The following is a 16538-nucleotide window of genomic DNA, read 5'->3' on the forward strand; positions in this document are numbered from 1 at the left end:
GAGGATCCACTGGTGAACAAGTGATGAAGTGCTACATTTATACAAATCTGATTAATAAACAAACTCATGTACATCTGGGAGGGCCTGAGGTTGAGTACATTTTCAGCAAATGTTCATTTTTGGGTGAACTAGACATCTTGGGTCAAGAAGTTATCTTGAGGCTCCCTTAGAAGTCTTCTGCTCCCTAGTCGAATATCACTGCACTAAACCATTAAATATCATATGCCAATTTAAAGTGTGGTCAATCGTACTAAAGGGACAAATGTAAGAGGGATTTTTCTGTTCCTTCCAAGTGCTACTCTAAACTCAGTCAACGTTTATAGTTCTTGTCTACCTCAGCAGATTGAAAAAATGGGAGAGAGAAAAGAGAAACTGAAAATATGAGCTAGCTCTCTATAAATACTTTCTCTTGCTAGTAATGTTCAATATTTAATGTTGCCCAGAATTAAACCAAACCCCCATTAAGCTGAAGACAGGTGCCTCGTGTTTCATTATTCTGACGCTGCTCCTCTCCACTGCCTTTCTTGCTCCCCTGAATTCCATTTCCAAAAGATAGTGAAGAACATGAGTTGATCAAGCGGATGGATGACATAAGTTGAAGGTTTTTAGAGAAAAATAACTCAACTTAAACTTTGCTCCTCACACAATGCTATTTCATCTGACTTTAAACACACGGACAATTGTATATCCCTTCTCATCTTTTAATGAGTATTTGCATGCCATTACATTAAGAATTCACCACAAACATTATTCATCAGGATGAAAAAGCTACGGTAATCCTTGCTGTGAGAAAAAAAAAAAAAAAACATACAGTGGTCTATGGGGCATTGAGTTTTTACTTTACGTGGAAATAGCCAAAGTAAGAGTTCTACTTGCACTAAATGTACACTAAATTGCAACTTTGTCATTATAAATGTGTATTTACATATAATATTTAAATACATGATGTAAAAGTTTCAGTAGAAATGACATTAAAGTGTATTGAATTTTATCATGAATGCTTTAGTACATTCATCAGTACACATTTCAGACAATCTAGAATAAAGAAATTACATACAAAGATGAACTTAAATCCTACTTAAGTGGGTTAAAAAAGGACTCTTCAGCTAAAGTTCAACTAATTGCTTTTAACATGAATTTAAACTACATAGCATTTTTTTTATTTAATTGTAAATAACATGAAATTAAGTGTCTTAAAACATTGCACTGAGTTTGCAAGTATGTTGATTTAAAATATATTATTTCAATATCACTAGTTTTTAAAGGTACTGTATGCTAAGTATGCTTCTTCTTTTTCATACTAAAGTAACACTTAAAATGTATGAATGCCGTTGCATTAAATACCTAAACCAAAAACCTAAAAAATGACTCAAATGCTGATTTTAAGAGTAATTTATGTAAATTTTAGCCTTGTCAAGAGGTTTGTATTTAATTATTTATTTTTGTTTTGTTTGTTTGTTTTTTGTTTTTATTACAGGTGTACTAGGAAAGTAACCACAGGTATAAGGAATCATATTAATTCATACCAAAATGAAAATTATGCATCATTTACTGACACTCATTTAATTCCAAATCTGTATGGCTTTCTTGAAAAAAAAAAAAAAGATATTAAAATGTCTCTGTTTGTATTATTTTATTTATTTATTTACAATAAAAGTCAATGGTCAGCAAACTTGTTTGGTTACCAACATAAAAATCTTATTTTGTGTTCCACAGGAGAAATAAAGTCATACCATTTTGGACAATAAGGATCACAAAATTATGACAGAACTTTCATTGTTAAACAGAAAAGCAGAAAATCTTTTATTTTAATTATTTTAGTAATTTTGAATTCATATAATGTTTTATTCATTTATTTAATTACATTTTTATCATTTATTTTGTAAATGCATGCCTCTTGGTCTAATGAAATGATGTGTATATGCTTTTATGCATGACTTAGTTGTCCAAAAACTTCTCAGGGCCTCTCAGTCAAAGAACTAAAACTTTCACAGAAGTATTAATCTGTTAAGCTTAAATATAAATTAATATACTACATTACGTGCTGAACTATATAAATGAAAAATGGTAAAATATAAGACATTAAATGATGGGAAAAGAACTGCTTATGATTACAGTTTCAAACCCTGAACAGCAGTGAATATGACAATCAGCATTCAGCTTTAAAACATTAATCTCTGCGGTTTTCTCTCCAGACAAACCACTTCACATCCCATCACAGCTCAATGAAATCTTCAGATATGCAGACGACATGGCTATTATTGGACTCATAAATAACAATGCCGACATCCCATATTGAGCACATCAAAAAAAGCAGACAACACCTACAACAACACATCAAAAACACTAAAGCACATTGTTGATCTCAAGCTTAACACTAAAAAACCACTGTAACACTAAAATATCTAACTAAAAATAACCCAAACAGACTTACCAACGCTTCCAGCCACTCTTCACTTCATAAAACAATGCCCACCTGAGCTTTTCCCCATTATAATTTCTACTTTGAGCGTAATAAACGTCCAGGTTAGTGTATGCCCAGACCCTAATACCTGCACTTTAATACATTATATGTTCATATGATCTATACATCCATCCCTCTGAATATTGAATGTGTTGTTTCTTAGTGCTTTGTATCTATTTGACTGGATCTGAGCTGTTTGCTGTGCAGTAGCACATGCAAAGCAAAACTCTCTGGTCATTAATAATGCATTTAGTACATCCTTCTTCTCCCCTTCTCCCTTATTTTTCCTACTCTGTGATGTAACACGTTTCAAAGGGTTATGGAGTTTCGAAAGTTGTTGTAGTGTACACGTGTTCCTTAAAAAATGTGTGTTTTTTCAGGGTTTTGATTTTAACCCATTTTTCAAGGGTTGGTGAGCCAAAGTGATGGTTTCAGCCACGTCTGTACAATGCTATCACTATTCACACCATTAAGGAGATGAATTTTCCAATAATCTAGGAGTCGTATGACCTTGCAAGGTCATGTAAGAATACTCACCACTCTATTCACTTAGATGCTTCAAACAATGATTTTCACAATGAACACACGAGACTATCATGCACAAATGTCTAAAAACAGCAGTACAACAAAAATCTACATACTGCTAATTTGCATGAAACTGTTCTTCTTCTCCACTCGAGCACATGTTTACATCCGCACGACATTTAAGTGAGGGGGAGATGTGCGAGAGATTGCTCATTTCTCTGCAGTACGATAAATAACACCACGATAATGCATATGCATTACATAACTCACAGCAGCTGACACGGATAGAAACGGACCCATATGCTTCAAATCTGCATTACATGACTGAAACTAATCGAAATCGTCGGTCATTACCAAATAAAAACATAAAATGACAACAGCGATTCAGCACCGCATCGAAATGACAGAACTCACGACAGAATAATGCAATAATAGTAACCATGCTAGCAATGAGCAGAATATTCATCTCTATCTGATTCCGCAAATAAATCCAGCTGGAAATTTCTTAAATGTGTTTTATTTGGATCGGTCTTATGCGCGCGCTGATCCAGCTGAAGGCGCGAACCGCTCTTAACGGTCACTGCTGTAACTATAGCAACATTATCTGTCAATCAGCAGCATACCTCAGTAATAACCAGTCGCACCTCTGCTGTACTCGAAATAACGCGAGTCAGGGATATTTCACTCTTCTGACCGGCCGGCTTAAATGGCGAACCCAGAAAGAGTAAGTGTTTACCTGAGGCGAAGAAAAGGCGCTGTCCTTTATCCCCGTTCCGTGGGTTTCCAATACTGTTTTTGAGTCGACGCTGTGCTCTTTCGTAGGCGAGCGTCACAGCTCTCTGATGATTCTCTGATGTTCAAATCTGCTGTGTGGGTGTTTGTGGTTGTAAAGGATCTGGAAACTGGTTGTAGGTTCAAAGCTCAGCAGGGTTAATATATGGACTACCACTGAGCCCTTGATCAAGATATTTTGGAAACTCCAGAAAGGGAACCATAGGGCTATTCTCACAAAACCTTGCCCACACAAAAGAAAATTATATTTTGCATAATGGAAATGAAGCCTTTATTCATTCAGAAGTCATTCTCTTTGCATTATGAAATAACTGTCATGTCAACTAAAGGAATAATTCAAACAAAAATGAAAATTTAAGAACAGATTTGTATTATTACAACACTCATCTATGGATCCTCTGCAGTGAATGGCTGCCGTCAGAATGAGAGTCCAAACAGCTGATAAAAACATCACAATAATCCACAAGTAGGCTAATGTAAGTAATCCAAAAGCTTTTTTTATCCTCAAACTTGCTTCCGGCTAAAATACAAGTGCTCTGACTGATATTGCTTTCTCCAGTGAAAAAGTCATCTTGTCTGAATCAGGAGAGAAATATACACAGATCAATCACTGTTTACAAGTGAAAACAGTAAACAGAAAAGAACAAACGATTATCTATTTACTTTTTTTTTTTACCAGAGGAAGTGTTGCATGGATTATGGATTCATATTTTGACCGGAAGCAAAGGTTAAAACATAATAGATTTGTTTCTTACAAAAACACTGATTTTCACTTTAACGTTAACTGATTGAGTGGATTCGTGTGGATTATTGATTTTTATCAGCTGTTTGAACTCTGGATTTGATGGCACCAATTCACCGTTCATAAACACATCTACCACTTGGAAGGGCCAAAAATGTAAAGCTTCAAATAGTTCTATAAATAACTTTGTAAAAGTTTTCAAAAGAATAAAATGGTTTAATCTAAGTCTTCTGAAGAGACACACTTTATATGGGGATTTAATTTAATCTTTTATTCATAAGTACATTGATCAGTGCACATCCATACCATCCATCTCAGTTTCATGTGTTTGGATTAATATGATGATTAGTAAATGATGACAGAATTAAAAATTTTGGGTAAACTCTCCCTTTGAAGAATATTCTGCATTCAGTGCAAGTAAAGCTATTTGCAGCATTATATTCATTACCACAAAAATAACTTTATTGTGTTTAGTGTAGCTTTACTTTTGACACAATAAGCAATGTTTTGGCCGAACTGGCGCCATTCACTTCAGTTTTGTCTTACTGTAACCTATCAGAACTATGGACTTGTCTGTGTGTGTTTTTTCCCTTTGACCCATTTACTGTGTCCCGTGGATTGTTGATTAGTTCCCAGGTGTGTCTCCTTAGTTCCCTCATTATCCTGTCTTTATAAACCCCAGTCCTTTCTGTTCAGTTTTGTCAGGTCTACCATTTCCATTCATGTGTCTTCTTCCTATTCTCCATGTCGGATTTACTCCTGTGATGGATTAATAAAGACTATTTCGATTATCCTCGGCTCTGTGTTCCTTCCGGCAGCGTAGTGTGACAGAAGACCCGACCTTAACAGTTTAAATTGCGTGTCTACCCTCTGTTTGTTTTTGCTTTTTATTTCCGTTGTGTACCCTATGGATCCCCTCCTTTGCCCTGACTTCATCCTCCTCCTGCTGGAGCAGGGGGAAAATTCGCTTGAGGGTCATACCAGACTGTTTCTGGCTATCGCCCATTTTACCACCTACCCGGACAACGTGCTCTGCTCGTTCTATGACGCAAGCCTCAATCCCACGTGCAGAGCGCCATCCTCCGAAGATGGCCCTTGAGCAGATTTCGCTGCCTTCATTGAGTGGATTCTGGCGAGAAACAGATTGCCCACTGATGACGGCGAGTCCATTACTGCCACGATCAATGAGCCAAAGCAATGCCGAGCGACTGAGTGGAGGATTACCCCAGATATGGAGCCCAACCCATTAGACCAGGTGCAAGAGCCTGCTGCAGTGCCCATCGCAAGGGAGAGAGCCGCGGACTGTGTGAGTGCGGAGTGGAGCTCTGCCTCCTGCATCCCGGCTGAGGGTGAGCCGAGTATGGAGCACCAAAAGGGCCAAAATGAGGAGGAGGATCTTATAGACTGGGAATCTGAACTGGAGGTTGAATTGCCCCTTCTCCTCTCTCTGTCGTCTCCGCTCGTCCCGTCCAGCACCCCTTCGTCCTTGGTTTCCTCATCCAACCCTGAGGGGGCTTCCTATTCTCCAGTGCCTGCTCCTAGAAAGTGTCCACCAGTGCCTGCTCCTAGAAAGTGTCCTCCAGTGCCTGCTCCTAGAAAGTGTCCTCCAGTGCCTGCTCCTAGAATGTGCCCTCCAGTGGCCGCTCCTCCAATATGCCCGCCCTGCCACCCGTTCCTGCCTCCTCCACCACTGTCGTCTGGCAGACCCTCTGCTCGCCCTCAGCCCACCATCTATGTGGTGTGAGGCCTGCGGGATTGCCATCCTCCAGCGTCGCCATGGTCAGAGTCTCCCTCACCTCCGCCTCCAGCCTCTGAGGCCGGACTCCGCATCGGCCCAGAGTCCCAGTGGCTCCACCTCGCCTCTGGCGACCGAGGCGGAGATCCAGAGATCCGCGGTGGAGCCAGAGCAACTGAGGACCAAGGTGGAGCTGGCGGGAGGAAGGAGCCCAATGGAGCTGGTGGGAGCTGGTGGGAGAGAGCGACTAGGCGCAGCCAGGGGAGAGGAGTCCAGAGGCGATGGCTGGTCGACGCCTGACCAAGGCGGAGCCAGAGGGACGAGGGAGCCCGGTGGAGCTGATGGATCGATGGCTCCACCATGGGCCGTCATTATGGCTGTGACCTGGGTCCAGCTGGACTCCTCCTGCTCCAAGCTCCTCCTGTTTCCTCCCTCCATTGTCTCCTCCCTGTCTCCTCCCTCCGTGGTCTCTCTCTGCCGGCCCCCTCCCGGGGGTCCGTCCTCCACCGGAGCCTCCTCCCAAGTTCCCACTCATGCCTCCTCCTGTTGTTGCCTACTGTGCGAGGACGCACCTTCCGGGAGGGGGGCGAAATGTCAGAACTATGAACTTATCTGTGTGTGTGTTTTTTTTTTTGTTTTTTTGTTTTCTGTGACCTAGTTTCTGTCTCCCATGGATTGTTGAATAGTTCCCAGGTGTGTCTCCTTAGTTCCCTCATTATCCTGTCTTTATAAACCCCAGTCCTTTCTGTTCAATTTTGTCTAAGATTTCCATACGTGTGTCTTCTTCCTATTCTCCATGTCGGATTTACTCCTGTGTTGGATTAATAAAGACTATTTTGATTATCCTCGGCTCTGTCTTCCTTCCGGCAGCATAGTGTGACATAACCAAGATTGATTTATATATTTATTTATTTTTAAATTAAAAAGATGGACAGGTGTAAATGTAGGGTGACAATACGTACTCTTTTCCACAGACATCTCTTTTTGGACCTAGAAAATGCGTCCGGCCGGGATTTCTTAATCGCACAAAATGTCCAGGATTCAGCTGTTTTCTTAGTCCCGCTCCCGCTAAATCTTTGACCATTGCCGCCTGCTCCCACAACATTTGTTTTTTTCGCAATTTCATTGCAATTTTCGCGTCTACTCCTTTAAACATTATAATATTGTATAATTTTGGTGCATCAGGGACCAGTTCTCAATATGCAGAGTATTTAAATCTCTTTCGAATGAGCGTTTGCGCTATTCACTTTGACTTTCGATTTTGCGATCACAGGCACTCTGTGTAAAGACCGGGAGCACATCTTACAAGATCAGATATTTGTCAATGAGCTCAGGATCTGTTAGGCAGCAAATACTCCAGCATGGCCTTGTCAGTCTATACTCCTAGACCTGTTTTTAATCAGATCTGACTCCTGCAGCTCTTGTTAAATGTAGGGTTGTCAATTCCTTGTTTTTTCCACAGAATTGGGCTACTTTTAATCTATTGCCTTGGGTTGATTTTCCCAAGTAGGTTAAAGGTCTGAAATATTGCATAAATTACATTTAAATGAAATGCTTGTATTAAAACATTTTGCATTCTATCTATGATAAAACTTTCACAGACTACATTGGATTACACGGATTACATTAACTGTTCCTTTCTGGTGGAATGACCTGCCCAACTCAATCCAAGCAGTCCTTAAAGGGGTAGTTGATTGTGATTTCACTTTTTTAACATTAGTTAGTTTGTAATGTTCCTGTTTGAACATAAACAATATCTGCAAAGTTACAAAGCTGAAAGTTCAATGCAAACGAAAATATAAACTTTTAAATTTCTGGCAGTTTACAAAAACGGCTTATAGGGCCTACAAGTTACTTCCCGGGTTTGTGACGTAACAAACACAGATAAACCCCACCCTCAGGAAAAGGCAGCAAAGGGGGTGAGGCCATGCTGCACTGCTTTAGAGAAGAGGAAGATAAAACTAGAGTTGCACGTAAAAATCTATTCATAAATGAATTGCGATTCTGTCTTCTAAGTTTCACAATCAATGTTCTAAAGCAGCAGTTCTTAATACTGTTCCTTGCGTCCCTCTGCTCTGCACACCCTCTGCATCTCTCTCTCTCTCTCTCTCTCTCTCCCCTCCCCCCCTTCAGCTCAGCTCCAACAATGAACTGTTCAAATTATACACTTATTTTCACACAGCTATGAGAAGCATTAAACATGGACACGCGTGCAGTTGCCATACTGTATTAAAGCTTTAATCAGGATAAAACCATATATTAAAAGCTAACATAAGCAGTAGCATTTACAAATAACAGCGTATCTAAAAGTATGAGACAACAACAAACAAAAAACATAGTCCTACCATTAGATCAAACTGATAGATTTAGACTTGCGCTAGAGGCGGTTTAGCCAATCACAACACACTGGTCTAGCTAACCAATCAAGCGATATCCAATCACAACACACTGGTCTAGCAAACCAAACAGAGAGCATCCACAAAATCAGAAAAAGATTTAGACTTGCGCTAGAGGCGGTTTAGCCAATCACAACACACTGGTCTAGCTAACCAATCAGAGAGCATCGCCTATTTTTGATGGAGGGGCTTCATAAAAGCAGGAAATGGTCAGCACGTTTCTCAGAGAAGGGACAGAGCGGTGTGGAATAAAGGTAAATTATGTGAGAAATAATGTGTGTTTTTTTTTTTTTTTTTTACGAAGCATAAACACGTTAGACTGCACCCCATGAACACAATCAAGCCTAGAAAAAACAGTCAACCGCCCCTTTAATCATTTTCAAGAAACAGCTGAAAACATCTTTCATCTTCATTTGCCACTTTAGTCTAGCACTCTCTATTCTAATGTTAATTCTAATTTTATCTGTTTGTTTTTTTTATTAAAAAAGACTTGACCCTCTAACATTTGCATTTTCTATTCTATTTCTGTTTTAACCATTTGTTTTATTTAAAATGAAAGAGTATTTAACACTAGCATTCTCTATTCTTTGTCTATTTTTTTCTATTTATTTTCGTTTTATTTATTAGAAATATAAATTCTTTAGGCATTACATTTAATTGCTCCAACATAACATGAACCTTTCAATAAATATATAACAACAAATTCTAATACAAAATCAAAAAGTAAAACAGTACTCTAATAATCAAAATTTTCCTGATTAGAATTGTTGTTTCTTAACATATTTTCTAAAAATACACTATAGATGCAGAATGAAATATAGACAGTAATGATTAGAACTCCTGCTAATTCTTCTTTATCTAATGTAAACTTCAAAATTGTCAGTGCAAAAACAAATTTCTGATTTGATTATTTAGGTGAAAATATTAGTAAAACAAGTAAAATCAAGAAATATTTATTTTAAATCTCATTTGCAACTATTAATTTAACTACCATTATTTTAACACGTTAAGGTTAGTTTTTTTATTTACAACAACAAAGAACAAAGAAAAGACAGTTTTATAGTATTTTCATAGTGAGCGTATTATATAATTGGGTATTACAGGGTCAATCCGAGCACTTTTACCTCTTTAGACCTGTAACTCTATTGTTCCTTATGTATTAATCATATTAAATGTACATTTGCCTTTTATTGTTGCCATATCAAGTGACTTTAAAAATCAATAATCCACAGAATATATATAAAAATATAATTTCTTTATTGGAAAATAAAAGTGCATCAGAAAATAACTCGCTGGTATCATTGCCAGGTGATTACAATGAACACAGAGTAATACAGTACACATATGAAACTACATTTAAGAGTTAAACAACAGTTACATAAATTAGTACAATCTGTACACGGTCTTCTTAAAGTATTTACAGAAGGTGTATTCATCATTGTTCAATTCCTTTCCATTCATTTCCTATTAAATAAACAGTAAACAACATAGGCAGTATCTCATTATCTGAGCCTCATTTGCTGAAGTGTTTTCTTCCCAAAATACTTTGGGACTCATTAGTGATTTTCATACTTGTCAGATTGGGTTCAGTTAGATACAAAATTATTAAGGTCAGTTGTTAAATATTGTACCTTGTTTGTTGTAAAGTAAAAATAATCGTAAATAATGATAACCCAATTGACAATTTAAACGAAAAAATACATATCAAATGTATGATTACATTATTGTCATTTCAGTCTATTCCTGTATTGAGGAAAATGTTCTTGAAATTAACTCATTATATGACTGATTTAATTAAGTAGGCTACTTCATGTCCACAATGTATTAAAGGAATAGTTTACCCAAAAATAACCAAAGGAATACATTTAAAAAAAAAAATCATCAATATATGTAATTGCTTAACCTCAGACTATTCCAAAACCATGCCAAAAGGAGAATTTTTAAAGAATCTTCATTAAGCTTTTTTTGTACAATGACAGTGTATAGTGAACAAATTGTTATCGATTTAAATTTTAATTTGTTCCTTATAACAAATTATAGCATGAAATCAGAATCTGGAATACAGTGAAACACTGGTATGGACTATAGTTCGGTTTTGGTTCTGTGGTGCTTTTTGTGCTCCTTTTTATAAGCTTTACAGATGTGGTATGAATTTTCATTGTATGCAAAAGACCTGTGTCAAGATTCTCCAAAAACTCTCTTTTTATGTTCCAAAAGAAAAAGCGTTTATAAGTTTGAAACAACATGCAGTCGAGTAAATGATAATAGAAATGTAATTTCTGAGTAAACTATTCTATTAACACAAAGTTCTCAGTGCTTTAGGTCTGCTATAGCAGAACCAGTCAAACAGCCAGATGACTTCAGAGCTTCACAATATACAAAACAAGAGAAGAAAAGTTTGCGGGGCCATTATCAATGGCCACTTCATGTCAAACATTCTCTTTTTTTTTCTGTTCACGAGTCGTGAGAATTTCAAGGTCCAGTAAAACACGGAGCTGCCTCATGTGCACATGTGCTTGATCATCAGTGTGTGTGTGTGTGTGTGTGTGCGTGTGTTACACTGGACAGCTCCTCACATGTCATTATCATAGTCCCCAATCATTCTCCGTGAGTTTGAGGCGAGGAATATGTCGTTCTCACGGGGGCAATGGTGATGACAGGAGCAGGTCTTAATGAACATCATCTTCTTCCTGAAGGAGTCTCCCTCGGGACAGCGGAACTCCACCTCGGCCGTGACGGTGGTGTGAGGCGTGCAGCAGCGGCCATCTGTACACACCCCGCAGAACTTCGGCTTATACAGCCTGACGCTCTGGCATCCGGACAGTTCGAAACGCATCCCGCGCTGGCTCTTTGGGGTCCGCACACACTTCTTCCCTCTCTATAAAGGGAAAGAGGTGAGCTATTAATATTTGACGTTTTTTTGATGGGTTTAATGAAAAAAAAGGCCAAAAACAAACTAAACACCACTTTCAACTAACAATGGAAAACATGTTATATGTTTTGGCTGTTCCTTTACATGAAAATGCCTTTTTGGTGGTCTAAAAATGCAAACTTTTGAAAACTGGTTTTAAAGTGCAAGTTTTTAAAAAACGATACCATTATCGTCTCAGTGTAAACTACAAAAATGTGTATTTGTGAAAATGGTGACTATCACCAACTACTCCAGGGACAGTGGCCCTACAGAAACAGGATTGGACAACCCTGATCTAGTGGCTCTTTCTTTTCAAGATCTGAAATCACTTGCATATATGCTGTTGTCTGTGCAGGCTGCATGCAGATGGTGTGTTAGGATATCAGATTTATATCACGCAAACTCTCTGTGAGTCGGTACAAAACACGGACATGGGAGGTAAACCTTCGGCTTTACTTTCAAAAGTCTGTGCCATTAAATAGCTATAAACATGGTGACAGTTTAGTGTAGTTTAGAGTCGGGGAACTACAACTCAGACTGCAGTTTGAAATGAAATTGGACTTGGACAGATTAGGGTAGACTCGGACTTGGACTTGAAATTTTATAAACAAATCCATGTCATGTGTAACATAAAAGATAATAAAAATAATAATAATAAGTAACTAAATAAAATTAAGATAAAAAAGACAATAAACGTCTCCCACTCAAATTCAATGGGTTAAAAACTACGACTTGACTGAATTCAATTAAAACAAGGTTGTTTTTTCGCATGCCATCTTCAGGGCGCTGTACTTTTTTTGCCTTAAGTCCAGGATATACTTAATTTTCCATGTTCCATAACCCACGCATTGTGTGTACGCACACTACATAGAGGACCTTTTGTTTTTAAGTGCTCAAATTACAGTATCAGTGCTCAAGATGAAATTTACGCACAGTGGTTCTCAACCACATTCCTGGAGGACCACCAACACTGCACATTTTGCATGTCTCCTTTGTCTGACACACCCATTACAAGTCTGTGAGTTTCTACTAATGAGAAGGTGACCTGAATCAGGTGTGTTTGATTAAGGAGACATGCAAAATGTGCAGTGTTGGTGGTCCTCCAGGAATGTGGTCAGTGGTTCCCAATCCTGGTGACCTTTTGTTTTTAAGTGCTCAAATTACAGTATCAGTGCTCAAGATGAAATTTACGTCACACAGTCTGTTAGCGAGCCAGAGCAGAACAAGGCCAGTATATGTTTGGTTTAACTTAGTGCTCTCTTACCTTGATGTCCTTTTCCAGCTCTGCATTGCAGGGGCGGATCATGCACATGCGGCTCTGCCGTTCCAGCTGGCATTGCTCATTGTCGTTGGTTACACGAGAGGACATCCCCATGCCACAGGTTGCGGAGCATTCACTCCAATCAGTGGTCTGTACGATGCAGTTGTCCCTTGCACTCTCATGCTGGACATGCGGACCAAACAGTTCTCTATATGCTGAAAAAAGAGGAAGTGCATGTTAAATTCATGCACCAATGACAACTTGGAAAGCATATTATAATATTGTAATGCAGTGTGGCTAATAAAATGACTTTGGTATGGCAAAAGACAATATTGGTCTAGGACCATATTTCAGCATATTGAATTTATAGGTGGTCCCCTTTTCTCTTAGGCCCAATGAGAGTGCTTTTGGAAGATTGGGAGATTTCAAAAAGGCCAGCTGTGAAAGAAAACATGAAAGAAAAGTTGACTTGCCGATTGGCCTACCAGCCATTGCTGACTGGAAGGTGTCGTCCTGTGGGATCTGGTCGCACACCCATTCCTCACAGCACTTGCCAGGGATCTGGACACGTCTTGGGTAGGGACAGTCTGGAGAGGGCAGCCGTATGTTGCTGGCACATGTTGGTACACAGCCGATCTCCCCATTCATGCAGACACATTGATGTTTGCAGCTGGGCTGAAACGTCTCACCACTGCGGTAAATCACACCACCAAGGTCACACGTCTGACCCTCTTGAGCTGCAACACGTGCAACAGCCATAAGACAACTTAAGACAACACTAAGAGACTCCCACTTGTGGACAAAAGGTGTAGTGAAATACACGCATAAACATTCGAATTCTCTCCTTTTCACATAACATTTACTTTCCAAAATGCAACATTATACTCACCCATGCAGATGCCTGTCTCAGTGTCACTCAGCACACCATAGTCACAATACAGGTCCTTATGATGGTCACATGGCTCCAGGAAAGAGCAGGGCTCTCCTGCCTGTCGGGCGCACACCTTACAGCAGCTGCAGCCGTCCAGCACTAGACTGGTGCCTACAGGACATAAAGGGCTCTCAGCTGGGCAGTCACAGGGCTGAGAGCAGTCCTGACACAGCACCTGCATAAAATATGACAAAATGTTAGGGTTGCAACAGAAGCTTTCTCTCATTAATCTGTGGTAATAATAATTTTATCAACTCCCAAGATTATTCTGAAATGTCTCTGTCTGCCTGGGACAAATCAATTGCTATGATCAGACAGTCCATATGCAATATTCTTGATGGCCACAAGGGGGAGATAATATGCATTACAGTTGTAACTTGGATCGTGATGTTTTGAAAATACTCTAGCATAACTTCAGCACATAAAACATGTTTGAAATAATGAAAGGTGTAGAAATATATGAAAGGTTTAAAAAAGAGTGCCTGCTACACTGAAACAATTTTCACTCAGAAATTGCTAGTAAATTTCACAAACAAGTAGTAACAGCGAATTTATTTAGTAGAAGTAGAAAAACTAAAGTAGTATTTTCTTGTAAAATTACTCAAGTAATCTTTGTTTTATTTCTAACTTAGAAAAATCATTTTTACAGTGTACACAGAAAATATAAAAGTAAAAGAATAATGATAAATTAGACATATTTATTAAATGCAACTTATATTATACATAAATATTAGGTTTATATATTACATTATGTAAATACATTCATTCAGATGGTAGACTGGAGTCTTAGCACTGTTCTCACCATCACAAAATTACATGCAAGCACAAACCAGTATAGTGACATATAATCTTCACATTAAACATTTTTATGGGAAACTTAGAATGCACTTAATTAAACCTAATTAGACCAATTACCTAAAACTACACTTGTGACTTATTTAATTACTATTTATGTTATGTCATTTCAAATGATCGTAAAATAGATTATTTAATTACTATTTATGTTATGTCATTTCAAATGATCGTAAAATAATACATCATTAATCTACATAATCAAATCAACTAATTTATGTAAATTCTGCACAGTGCTAGTAGCAATAGAGCTTCATTTACTTTGAATATATCATTGTTGTGTTCCCTCACCGTATTTATAAGCAAGCAGAGAATGATGCATGATCTGATGATTACTGTTCCAGCCATTTCCTCCAAGAGTTCCCTACAGAAGCACACACTCCACGGGTTTGTTTTGGTTCTCTGGTGTCTGTGATCGCTGTCAGACTGCAGGATTGTAGTGGAGTGGAGAGCAGAGAGCCCCTCTTTAAATACTGTCAGAATGGGGTGTAGCCCACCAGAGTCAAGCTATGCCACACGCCCCAGAGGGGTGAAAATATTTCAATTCCAGATGGTTTCCCATAATGTTTGAAAACTCAAGAGATGCTTTCGACCAGCTTTTCAATTAATCACTACAGATTCCAGAGTGTGCACATGGGGGGAAAATGTCTGGACTGCTGTTTATCTGAATATTAATGTGGGCCAGTCAATCGGGACGGTTCAGGATGCTTTGGCAGATCATAGATTAGAATGTTCATCAAATACTGTTGAAATGCAACAATGTTTAGATGTCATACAGGTTCTGTGTAAAACTATGCATGCATGCTTCCATGTTTTGAAACTGATATACACAGACTGTTTTGATACAAAATTATTTTCCACCACATGATGTCATGCTAGACAGGCCTGCACGGCAGAGGATATGACACAGCCCGCAATTAAATTTTTGTTGAGACTAAATTACAAAGAGGACAGTGTGAAGTTGAGTTTATTGGAAATCCAAAACAAGCTCATGAAATCCGTCTGTCAGGTACAGAGAAAGAAACGTGGTAGAATGAAATTGTTTATTTTTCCCTCCTTGCAGCTATTTCCTGAAGCATGTCAATCTCCTGAGATTCTGTATGAGAGAAAAGAGAAAATGTATTCAACAACAGTAAGCAATTCAGACTAGACTTTTACATTTCTGAAGAAAACATGAGTGGCAGTGCCGGTGCAAAACTGGCTGCCACATTACTGCCAGTGGTTGTCAAGTCATTGCTATTTAGTTGTTAAAATGTCCTAAGTTGTTTCCGGTGTTTCTGGGTGGTTATTTACTGGACCACTCCCAAGTTCAGTGATATTCTTATGTTATTGAGGTCCCTCCACATCATTCCAATACACAATTTCTCTCAGATATACTGAATGAATAAATAAATAATAAATAAATAAAGAATTATATGAAATTGCCACAACTGATACTTGAATCCAGAGTGTGTTGCTGGAAGACCAGAGCACTAACCACTACACTATGGAGCAGTGTGGACCCATTTTTGCAGAGAATAACAAGAGTCAGGATTTGAGGTAAAAAGTCTTTACTTTAAGTGCTTAAAGTAAGGACTTAAAAGTAAGTCCTTAAGTCCTAAAAAATCAAGCATCAAAGGAAGGGCTGAAGAAGGTACAGATTCCCAATGACTTGCAGGCAAAATGTCCAGTAGCATAAAGAATAGTTCCCAAACATACAGGTCAGAAATATCTGTGTAAAAGTCTTTCTAAGTGATCCAAACATGGGTCTTAAGAGAACATGCATTCACCATAGATCTGCCTAATCATAAGAACTTCAAGACTGAGTAAAAATACAAACAAATGCAGGTCTTATACACACACACTAACAAGTGGTATATCATTGAGCTAATAATGAACAGGAAATCAGGAGTATGTTGTGGAAGGTCTTGCACTCTCTGTTTCCCTCTT

The 16538-nt window shown here is 38.5% G+C and overlaps 2 protein-coding genes across 4 annotated transcripts in view; both read right to left on the reverse strand.

The window, feature by feature from the left end:
- The window catches only part of LOC109092047 (protein 4.1-like), a 69700-nt gene extending 65908 nt beyond the window's left edge, over positions 1-3792 (reverse strand). For 2 of the 3 annotated variants that reach the window (XM_042776005.1, XM_042776013.1), the window contains exon 1: positions 3106-3133. In XM_042776005.1, the coding sequence (XP_042631939.1) occupies positions 3106-3118 (13 nt within the window). In that variant the 5' untranslated portion in view covers positions 3119-3133. Of the gene's footprint in view, positions 1-3105; positions 3134-3725 lie in introns of those variants that run through there. The other variant, XM_042776014.1, reaches the window with a different exon arrangement.
- A 6098-nt stretch (positions 3793-9890) lies between these two features.
- Positions 9891-15056, reverse strand: LOC109046778 (CCN family member 2-like). The gene is made up of 5 exons (XM_019064581.2): positions 14901-15056; positions 13716-13932; positions 13300-13563; positions 12830-13041; positions 9891-11532 (listed from the first exon to the last, which is right to left on the reverse strand). Exons 1-5 carry the CDS (start codon positions 14955-14957, stop codon positions 11227-11229), a joined length of 1056 nt encoding a protein of 351 aa, XP_018920126.1. The 5' UTR covers positions 14958-15056; the 3' UTR covers positions 9891-11226.
- Positions 15057-16538: the final 1482 nt, after the last annotated feature.

The sequence above is a fragment of the Cyprinus carpio genome, chromosome A19 (genome assembly GCF_018340385.1).
Source record: "Cyprinus carpio isolate SPL01 chromosome A19, ASM1834038v1, whole genome shotgun sequence".
NCBI lineage: Eukaryota > Metazoa > Chordata > Actinopteri > Cypriniformes > Cyprinidae > Cyprinus > Cyprinus carpio.

Excerpts from the sequence above, each read along its gene's own strand:
- LOC109046778 (XM_019064581.2), bottom strand. The coding sequence starts at position 14,957 with ATGGCTGGAACAGTAATCATCAGATCATGCATCATTCTCTGCTTGCTT. Across the intron at positions 13,564-13,715 it reads TGAGACAGGCATCTGCATGG|CTCAAGAGGGTCAGACGTGT; the intron begins GTGAGTATAATG and ends CACGTGTTGCAG. Across the intron at positions 11,533-12,829 it reads AGCTGGAAAAGGACATCAAG|AGAGGGAAGAAGTGTGTGCG; the intron begins GTAAGAGAGCAC and ends TTCCCTTTATAG.